We start from the raw sequence: 10812 nt of genomic DNA, 5'->3' as shown, positions 1-10812 counted from the left end.
GTTTTCGCGAGAAGATGTATAAATAGGCGGAAGATTTAGGTCGGTGGGGCGCCTAGTGGGCCCAGACCTGCGCTAGACGTGGGCCAGGTCCAGGCCCTGCCTAGGGGTGGTCTGGCCGACCTGCAGCGCCTCTTCGTCCCCCCTCCGGACTTCGTCTTCGTTTCGGTAAAATATTGACTTCCGCATTTGTTTCGTCCAATTCCGAGAATATTTCCTGTACAACTTTTCTGAAATACAAAAACAACATAAAATAGAGAACTGGTACTGTGACATCTTGTTAATAGATTACTGCCGGAAATCATGTAAAAATGCAACAAAGTGTAAGTAAAACATATATGGATTGGTGTAAAACAAGCATGGAGCATCAAAAATTATAGATAAGTTTGAGATGTATCAACGTCCTCCACTAGTTTGTTCAAGTGGTACTCCGTGAGTTTTCTAAATGTGAAATACACTTTGTATGTGCAAATCATTCTCGTATAGTAAGACATAAAATAGGCTTTATCTTTAACTTACTACCTATTATCACGTTTCCTAATGTATGAATATTGGTCCTAAATATTGATAAAAAGATTTAAAAATCTTTTAATACTAAGAAAAGTCAAACTATTTGTGATTGCCACATCATTCTTATGTGCTCTATCTCTTGTCGATATAGAAAATCATTTTCATGGTTCATATCATTACATATAAAAAAAATAGTGCGAAGAAAGTACTCATGAAATGTTCCCTGTATTTATGTATTATTGTACTTATGTGTGTTTGATCGAACGACAAAATTATAGCCAACAGTTCCTCACATGATTAATTTATACAGAAGAAACCAAAACATAAATATAACCATACTAAATGACAAGATCGAGTTTGATTTCTAAAATCTTGCATTATGTGATTGTAATGGAGGTATGAACTTATTCCACCACATTTGTGTAGCAAACCATGAAAAATAGACCCTCTCACTCATAGGTGCGAAACTAACAAAATATCATATTGTCTAAATGAATAAAATAAACATGCTTTATTAGCCCTGAGACTCAGTTTTTTGGGGACGAGGGGTACGTGGCCTACTCAACCCCTAGCTCATGTGGTGGAGATGTGTGGTCCGAAATTCCCCTTTCAGTAGTAGTGATTTAGCATATGTAAACGGCACATTGGATGACTATTTGTTTGGGAAAACTTTTTAGAATCAGGGGAATCTTGAATGGGATCAAACATTCAAAATTGCAATGACTAGGGGTAAATGAGGTAAATACTTAAATAGAGTAAATTATGTAAAAACACAACCTAGGTTTAAATTGAATTTAAAAATTAAGAAAGTAAAAAAATTAGGCTTTGGTTGTATCTCTTTGTACCATATCTTGATGATATATGCAATTAATTTGGTGGTTAAATATCATTTTGTAACAATTCATTAATTGATACTCCATCTCTCACAGTTTATAAGGCGTGCGCGTACCCCCAGGGTCGCAAATTTGATCAAGTTAGCATTAGTTATACTGTATAAAAATTATATTATTCGAAAGCTTAGATGTTCTATTTTATAATGATATATTTTTTCATTATATAATTTAAATTAGATTAAATTGGCGATATAGGGATACAGGGAAGACTAGTAGTATGGAGAATATTTCATTAAATGATCCCTATAGTGATGTAGAAAAGGATCTAGATCCAGTGACAACCATAGCCATCCATTTCTTATGATTCTTATAATAATATAATAATACAAAGAAAGAAACAAAAACGTCTATACAGGCAATACATAAATGGCAAGATATAGTTAAATCTCGATCCAAAGATTTCCAACACTAACTCAGAGATTTTTTAATCATCGCATTTATGTGCCAACCCATCCGAAAATACACCCTTCTAAGATTAGATGTGAAACCAAAGCAAAATGCAACTTGACCAAAGGAGAAAAGAAACATGGGGTAGAAGTAATCCCGAGTAGGCGCTACAGCAAAGAACCAGCCATCCCATTTCGCTCAACAACAGCTGTGCACCATCTAGCGTGTATATAAGCGCCCTCCTCCTTGAACCAAAGCGACCATTTTTCTTGAGAGGAAACTAGTTTCACACTTTCTCCTGCCATGCCTAAGAGAAAGGAGCCGGAGACTTCCTCCCCAGCCAAGAACATGGAGCATATCGGCGCCAGGCCGCCTAAGGTGCCTCCCCCCAGCGGGTTCATTTTAGCTCTGCCAGCTCCAACCATGAGAGCCATCGGATCCCTTCGCGGCAGGGCAGGCCGTAGATCTGGCCGTGGTGGCGGTTCCGGAGGCGACACCATATCTGGCAGCGGTGGAAGGTCTGGAGGCGACACCATGCCGGGCCGTGGTGGCAGGTCTGGAGGTAAGAGCATATCTAGTCGTGGTGGCAAGTCCGAGCGCGGCCGCGGCAGCCGCCACCTTAGGCTCAGGTTTCCAACGACGAACCAGGTATGCATATTTTCTCTGACATGCTAGTCCTCGCAAGATGACAAAGTTACATCTCTAACAAGTAACAAGTGTGTTTTCGTGCACCAGAGAGAGCTACTATTGAAAGACAAAGCAAGCGAAAAAATCAGTATTGATCTTGCAACCATATCCATGACAAGGGAGTCCTCAACAAGCAGGAACAATCGGGTCGCCCTCACCCCTGAGAAAGATATAGCTGGTATATAACATATAAGCCTCTCAACTTTCAAAAGTAATCATGTAAAAAATAGTAAAGTGTGTTACATTCGGGTCAGAGAAAGTATTGCGTATGTTTCATGAATTTATGGTTCTACCACAAAAACAAAATACGATGCCATTTCCATGTTGAATGCCGCTCATCTAAATCGACGAGAATTAATTATTTAATGTGAGCCCTTCTACATTATTTTTTATCCCCTAAGTATTTTGTTTTGACTTCAATTCCATTATGTTGGTTCATTCTATTCCTAGAGTCCAAGAAAAGTTCATTACCCATTTTTCCAAGATTTATTGTAGTAGAATAATAGGTGCTTTGAGTGCCTAATTGCCCATTTTCCATGATCTGTTGCACTTGTACCAGAGGTGTGTTGCAGTAGGATAAGTCAACTTTCATACTCCGTTTTGAATGGATTGATCGCGTAAGCGAAATCAGTTCAGCATCAGTGCTCTTATCGATCCAATGAAAATATGAAACCAATTACTAGCATATGTTCAAGGAAAATGATATATCCATCTGAAAAAATACCAGAGAGCAACATAAGGGGAGATTATTTCAGCCAACAAAATAGCAGTGTGTGTACATTATGCAAGCTACTTTGAATATACATGATACAATTTCTCACAAACATATATGAACTAGTATATAGTTTGAACATTTTCACCTTGGATCTTCCAGATCAGGGCCTCCCTCTGCCAAATCCCATGGTGATCCACCAAAGCGAGGCTGATGAGATTGAAGCTTTTGCAAATGTACCTGCACCTGGAGCTTCAATGCAGGCAGATCCCTCCATAAAGCCTGGTGGCAGCAAGAAAGGCGAAAAAACTAGCTCTATCTAAAGTCGTCAAGTCCGTCGATTGATCAAAGGTAGATAAAGTATATACAATATAAAAAAAGAATGCATAACATGTGTTTCTGCCTGTAATTAGTTTACCTTGTTTCATTTGCATGGAAAACAGATTTTTCTTTTAAGACATGGATATCTGATTACTTAACTAGGATTCACTTATTGTTTATTTTGCTATATTCTAGCAAACTACAATGGAAGATTGAAATTACAGTACAATTAATAAGTGTTTTGCTTCCTAGGAGTAAGTTAAGTTACTCATATTTGTAACCAGAGCTAACAATTTAATTTTCAGAGCAATAAAAATATATTTCTTAACTGTGTAGCATATTTCCTAGACACCTAATACACATATATTCTTCTTACTGGCTATAAAACAGATCTTCTTTACCTACTTTTAAAATTAATTCATATTCACAACATATGACATCTATTTGTATTGTTGTGATACCACTAATCCAGTGTTCCTGGCCTATGTTCTAGACCATACTGAAACTAGCTCAACTATCAGAGAGGTTAATTTTTACAAGCTATTAGCTACTGTGTGGTTGTGCATCTATTTGAATCTTCAAAATGTGGTTCCATAGTACGCACACAGCCGACATATTGCTTGTGCTAAAGTTAAAATTGATCATCAGTACATCTGAAATTGTCTTATGCAAATCTATACTTTTATTGCCCTGATATGTTATTTATAGAATAGCCTTTTGACTACATATTAATGGTGGGAGGCACAAAACATACAAGTAAAGTCATTATGTACTCATATATCCTTTGATTTCACGAAGAGAGAGAGAGAGAGAGAGAGAGAGAGAGAGAGAGAGAGAGAGAGAGAGAGAGAGAGAGAGAGAGAGAGAGAGAGAGAGCAAATGATTGGCACATAAATGTTAGAACTAATAATACTAAATCCCCATTTTCTAACAATTATTTAAAGGGGTTAATGAAGAACTCGTGCTGCTCGGACACATCGTACTCACACCACATAGGCACCAATATGTGTGTGCGTGAATGCGTACGCCTAGGGTGTTAAATCGGATCCCACCTAAGTTCCACTTGTAGTACCTTTTGTTTTTTCTAGTGTAAATTTTGGTACAAAATTTTAAACTAGAAAAATAAAAATACACTAAACGTGAGATACTGAGATCCCATCGGGATCCCACCTTGACACCGTACGTATGCCCTACACACTAGGAAGAAATAAGGAATGTAAGTCCTTCAGAGAATGGGCATGTGTTTTCCCACTGAATGCACACGTGTATGGTTTTATTGAGACATCCTTGATCACTGGTGATTCAAACTCGGGTTCAGCAGCCACTTCCATTTTCTTACACAATCTATAGTCAACAAAATGAAGTAGTGCAAATCAAGCGACAACTTATATGTTTTTTTTAAGAATATCTACCCGGTGCTACAAAATGTGATATAATATTAGATCTCTCATGTCAAAATAACAGCATTACATTTGCCATAATTTAAAAATGTCATATTTTTATGTTTTTTTTCCAATATTCGTGTATGAAATATAACGTTCAAACTGGTAATTATATTGATTTTTGCTCAAACAGAAAAAATATCCCTCCTGAGCACAACACCAAGCTTCCTCTAAATATTCAGACATGCATTCAGTGACTCGCATGCTGCTAGCAGTGAATTTGAATTGCACCAGATATATACTAGATAAAATGCATTTATGTTTAACCTTGGGAACCCAACAGTCGATCCTTATATTTGCATGTGAATAAAGTAAAGAAATGTGTACTAGCATCTACTGTAGTACATATGTGGTTCTTTTCATTCTATCGATAATATAGCTTGTTTGTTATACATGCAATAACCCAACCAGGCTCATTTTCGTGTTATTATTTTACATTATTTTGATATATTTATGTATATAAATGGAAAATAGTTTCAACTTAATTAATATCGTGGCATGCAAGGTTGCCGTTGAGGTAAAGAATTATATTTTCTAAATCAGGGGTATATGTCCCAAATAATTTGCAATATTTGTATTGACTACTGCTAGTGGAACTTGTTGTTTGATGGAAGTGTGTATGCACGCTTGCAAGTGTATTCCAGCTTGCAGTATAATTGCTGTGCAGCTTTTTTATTGGCTGGTAATGTATGAAGCATAGTTGTGTGTACAATTGAACATCAAAGATTCAAAATAAAGAACAAACAACACTAATCTATAAGAGAAATTCTACAACTTTATATTATATTTCCTAGTATACTAACTGATATGTTTCACTATAACGGGCCTCCGAAGTCATCATTTAAAACATCTACCTCACTGTAGCATGATATTTAGTAGGAATCAAAATGGTCATTTCATTAAGGCTTTCTTAGATGTAGTAAGAGTGTTAATTTTTTGTGCTCATTGTGGATGAGAAAATACATATGCAGATAAACCAAGAGCTTATCTTATTTTATTTTATTATTTGTTTGTTTTGAGTCATTTTCACTTGTTCTTCAGTTGCATATAAGTGTCCTAGGTGTTGAAGAACTGATATATCTCAAGAAGCATAATTTCTTAAATTCGCACACCCTTATATTGGATATCAGCAACAAGTTCTCCGAGTATTATAAATAGAAGTTTCTGACTATGCAGACCTCATTGTGCAAAATTACACAGATAAAAATGTGGCTTTTTCGTAGCTAAATAATGATGACATTGCAGTGCGTGTCTAAGCATCAAGGTACAGTACTGAGGGAGCACACATAAGCCAGCATGCATGTACTCTGCGAGTAGAATTTTCACAGAAAAAAACTGTCGGCTTGTTTTGGTAATACTCCATGGACCCTGCTACGCAGTGCTATAGCACTATATAGTCTACCGGAGTGCCCCCCTGTCCGAATCGTTTTCTTTCCCAAAATAGAAAGTGGTCCCGCCCGGTGTCCCGTCTGCTTTTCCAATTTGGACCGGCGGGCCAGGACAAAACGCTACGCTCCAAAAAAAGTACAGCTGCCCGTTGGCTGGCTTGCAGCCAACAATATCTCACCGTTGCCCAGGCCCAAAAAGACAACTCTGCTTGTACATCCCTGTCCCCAAACCCTATCTTCGACCTTCTTCCTCCTCCAGCCGCCATTGCTGGATACTAAACTCCAGGATACACAATCCAGCCAACAAAAATACATCTGGAGTTGAGCAAACGTACCAGGAGACAAATCTGCAATACGATCTGAGAAAAAACATCATCTAGGTACACTATCTGCTTACCAGTACAAATCTGCAAGTTTTTCTTCTCTTCTCAAGCTCCTGAAGATCTCCTCCAACTACCAGTTCCTGCTATTACCAGTTCCTGCTATTACATGTACAAAATCCTATTACCAGTTCCTGCTATTCTAATCTCTGATGGATTTCTACTCAAGCTCTCAATCCCAGAGCTGCTTTTGTACCCCTTTGTACATCTAACTCAATCTACTAGCACAAACTTGCTGTCATGAACTGGTAGATCTAGAGTAGTAGCTTTGTACAAAAAGCATGAGAGATGTAAAAAAACAGATGTATAAACTTGCTGTCATGAACAGATGTATATTTGCCTGTTATGGGGGCAACAGGTATGGATTTGGAGCATGTAAAAAAACAGGATTTTGCAAACACAAAAAAGTAATTTGAACCTGTGAATGCATAAATGATAACATTTGTTTCTGTAAAAATGCTGTCTTACATGGTCTTTCCCTACAGAAGTTGCAGATGCATTGTCTGATTAGATGTGCATGTAGATCTGAATAACTGAAATACTATTTTGCACAGGCATGTAGAAAGAATCATAAAACTGGCAAAATAATTGATGTAATTTTGCACAGGCTTGTAGAAAAGAATCATAACTGGAAAATAACCATGCACAGCTGGTGTAAATTGCACATCCATGTAGAACTCCAACTTCATTGTCACGAGTAGGGCATCGACGTGTCACTGTTGTACTCATTTTTCATGGATACATGTGCATTAACACCAGAACATGGTAGCTAAAAACAAAACTAGAGTAGATACGAAACATATTTGGTTCTGATTGCATCCAAAATCCATGGAACTTCATTGTCTATAACCTAAAGACGAACCTAAAAGAAGGATTTTAAGCCTTGTTCTTTCCAGCTAGTTGTTGTCGGAGAATGACATCACTTGGGTGGACATCCAAAAACATCAGTTGATGTAAGCTGTGCAAAAAAAAGGAAAGTTACTGTTAGTGGGCATGTTATTCTCAAAGTATACATAAGAAATTAAAAATCAGAAGATTTGAAAAGCAACATTAGTTTTGTAGATAACTGAAATTATTACTAGTACAAAAGCACTGAAAAAACAAACAAACTACTCTGTATGTAAAATGTTTCTACATTTGTATTGTAGCATCTGGCTAGTTTTTACAATTGCTAGTTTGGTTTGTTTAAGGAACCAGTAAGTTGAATTACATCTTATTCTCTATTTTCAGACATGGCTGGAAGAAGTGTCGTTGGACTAGATCTTAATGAACCTTTCATGGAAGATGATTCAATGCTTGATGATTTGGATGAACAACCATGCAAAGCAAAAGTAAACCAACAACCAGAGCAGAAGGATCGAAAAATTCAGAGCAAAGCAATACCGCAGCAAATGCAAATACAGAGCAATGCAAAACAGGAGCCAATTCAAATCCAGAACATAGCAAGCATGTAAATCCAGAGCAGAGCAACATAGGTGCTTCTGCTGACACGGAAGCTACATCCGGTCACACACTGTCAAGTGATGATTCAGCAGGTGATGATGATGAAGAAGTTCAGTCGACACCGTGCAGTCAAACTGAAATCCAAACACCTTTCCCAGGGATGAAATTTGATACATGGGAGGAGGCAAAGATGCACTACAACAAATACGCCCATAAGATTGGATTTTCCATCAAATGTAGTACATCGAAGAACTCGACTCTTGATGGCCAGAAGGACAAGCAATTGTTTGTTTGTAACAAGAGTGGGAAAAATGAGGACATTAATCAGCTAGAAGCTCCACCGGTTCGGCAGAGGAACCGTACCATCACTAAGAAAACTGATTGCAAGGCTAGGTTGAGAGTAAAGAGGAAAGGGCAGAAGTGGCATGTGACATACTTCATAGAAGAGCATAATCACAAATTGGTTCAGAAGTTCTCCCTGAAAAAGTACTTGAGGTCTCATAAAGGGATTCCCAAGGAAGAGAAGGATTTTGTTAGGATGTTGCACAAGGTAAACCTGTCAGCTGGTAGGATTATGAGGATAATGGGAGAAGTGTATGGCGGGCTAGCTAATGTACCGTATGACAGCAAAGATCTGAGCAACTTCATGGCTACCATTGATGAAGAACATAAGCACAAGGACATGTCAATTTTGCTTGCTCATTTTGCGAAAATGAAGAAGGAAGATCCAGACTTCTACTTCAATCTACATACAGACCATGCTGACAAGGTTGACCGCATCTTCTGGGTTGATGGTGCTGCAATAGCGGCTTACAAAAACTACAGTGACTGCCTCTCATTTGACAGTACCTACATGACAAATGAGTACAACATGCCGTTTGCTCCTTTCATAGGTATCAACCGGTACGGCCAAACTATACAGCTAGGCTGTGGTTTTCTAAAGAATGAAAACGTGGAAAGTTTTGTTTGGTTGTTTGAGGAATTTCTTGAAGCTATGGGTGGACTACAACCAGATAATTTCATAACCGACCAAGATGCTGCTATGAGAACTGCAATTCTTCAATGTTTTCCAGATTGCACACACAGAAACTGTAGGTGGCACATCATGCAAAATGCACAGGCTGTGTTGGGTAATTTCTTGTCTAAACATGAGGACCTAAGGCAGGAACTGAATGAAGTAATAGACTACAGCATGTCAATTGAAGAGTTTGAAATGAGGTGGGCAGAGATGATTATGAAACACAATGTATCTGACAACACTCATCTGAGTGATCTATATCATCTTAGAGCCACATTTGTCCCAGCATATTTCAAGGAACGCTTCTTCCCTTTCCTACAAACTACTGCTAGGAGTGAGGGGTTCAATGCAGTGTTGAAAAGATATATTAGCCCACACAACAGCCTACACAATTTTTTCGAACAGTACTTGAAGTTGCAAGAGAAAATTGATGTTGCAGAGGATTCAGTTGAATTTAAGGATGAAGACAAGATTTTCAGGCTATGGGGTGATTATCCATTAGAACAACAAGCTTTGGATGTGTATACGCACCCCATCTACCTGCGTTTCCGAGCAGAACTGCGGAAAGTTACGTCCTACAATGTCCAGCATGTTGATGGCCAAAATTTTGATGTTATGCCAATTAAACAATATGTTTACGGATATGGTAAGAACAGATATAGGGTTGAGGCTAACATGGAGACTGAAACTTACAACTGCGAGTGTTGCAAGTTTAACAGAGATGGTTTGCTATGTTGCCATATTTTTAGAGTTATGATACAGTTGGGTGCTACTGAGTATATTCCAGAAAAATACATACTGCGAAGGTGGAGAATGCTTGAAGATACAATAGTTGAGGAGAAGATGGAATTGCCAAAAGTCCCATCAGAAAGGAAGCCAACTAACAAAGAGAGGCAGCTTATACGTTATGGTACTCTGTGTAATGAGTACACTAGAGTCGCTAAAATAGCATCAACTTCTGATAAAGGGAAGGCAGTAGCAGACAAATACATGCTAGCTTTGGAGAAAGACTTGTTAGCAATGAAAGCTGCAGAGTCTGCAAAGCGGAAAAATAAAAAGAAAGGTAATGCAACTCAAGATGAGGCACCAGATGTAGGCAATGTTGGTCATTCTGGGCAAGGTAGCTCTACAAAATTTGATCATGTTGAAGATCCAGAGTATGTTTCAAAACAAGGTCGACCAGCAGAAAAAAGGAAACAATCAGGGTTGCATTTGAAGGCTTCTAAACCTGTGAAGTGCAGTCTCTGCGGGTCTAATCAGCACACTGCAGCTTCATGCAAAAACAAGATAACCCCAGTACCGGAGCAAACAGAAATAGACTTCTTCCGTAACATGGTCTAGATGTATAAAATGTTTTATGTTTTGGTAGTTGGTGCATTAATCTATAATGCAAACAGTCATTGTGTTGAAACATTACGATTTGAATGTACTTTGATCTGCAATTTAGGTTGTTGCTACATAATGATGACAGTGCAATATCAATTTTATGCCAAACTGTTGTTCTTGTTGGTAAGTAGATTTATGTATAATACGTAGAAAATAAAAGTAGCATCATCCACAGTAAATTTTCACATTGTGGAAGTAAAATCGGCAAAGTTATCCATTGCCATACCAGGGGTAAGACCTTGGCTATC

At 38.0% G+C, this 10812-nt stretch overlaps 1 protein-coding gene across 1 annotated transcript; it reads left to right on the top strand.

The window, feature by feature from the left end:
- The first annotated feature begins 8035 nt into the window (after positions 1–8035).
- On the top strand, positions 8036–10519 carry LOC127310076 (protein FAR1-RELATED SEQUENCE 5-like). Its single transcript, XM_051340777.2, has one exon. It carries the CDS (start codon positions 8036–8038, stop codon positions 10517–10519), a length of 2484 nt encoding a protein of 827 aa, XP_051196737.2.
- Positions 10520–10812: the final 293 nt, after the last annotated feature.

Source organism: Lolium perenne, chromosome 6 (assembly GCF_019359855.2).
Source record: "Lolium perenne isolate Kyuss_39 chromosome 6, Kyuss_2.0, whole genome shotgun sequence".
Lineage (NCBI taxonomy): Eukaryota > Viridiplantae > Streptophyta > Magnoliopsida > Poales > Poaceae > Lolium > Lolium perenne.
Note: the sequence above shows the minus strand (reverse complement) of the source record. Positions and strands in the feature narration are given on the sequence as shown.

Bases quoted from the DNA above. Each gene is read 5' to 3' on its own strand.
- LOC127310076 (XM_051340777.2), top strand. From the start codon at position 8,036: ATGCAAAGCAAAAGTAAACCAACAACCAGAGCAGAAGGATCGAAAAAT.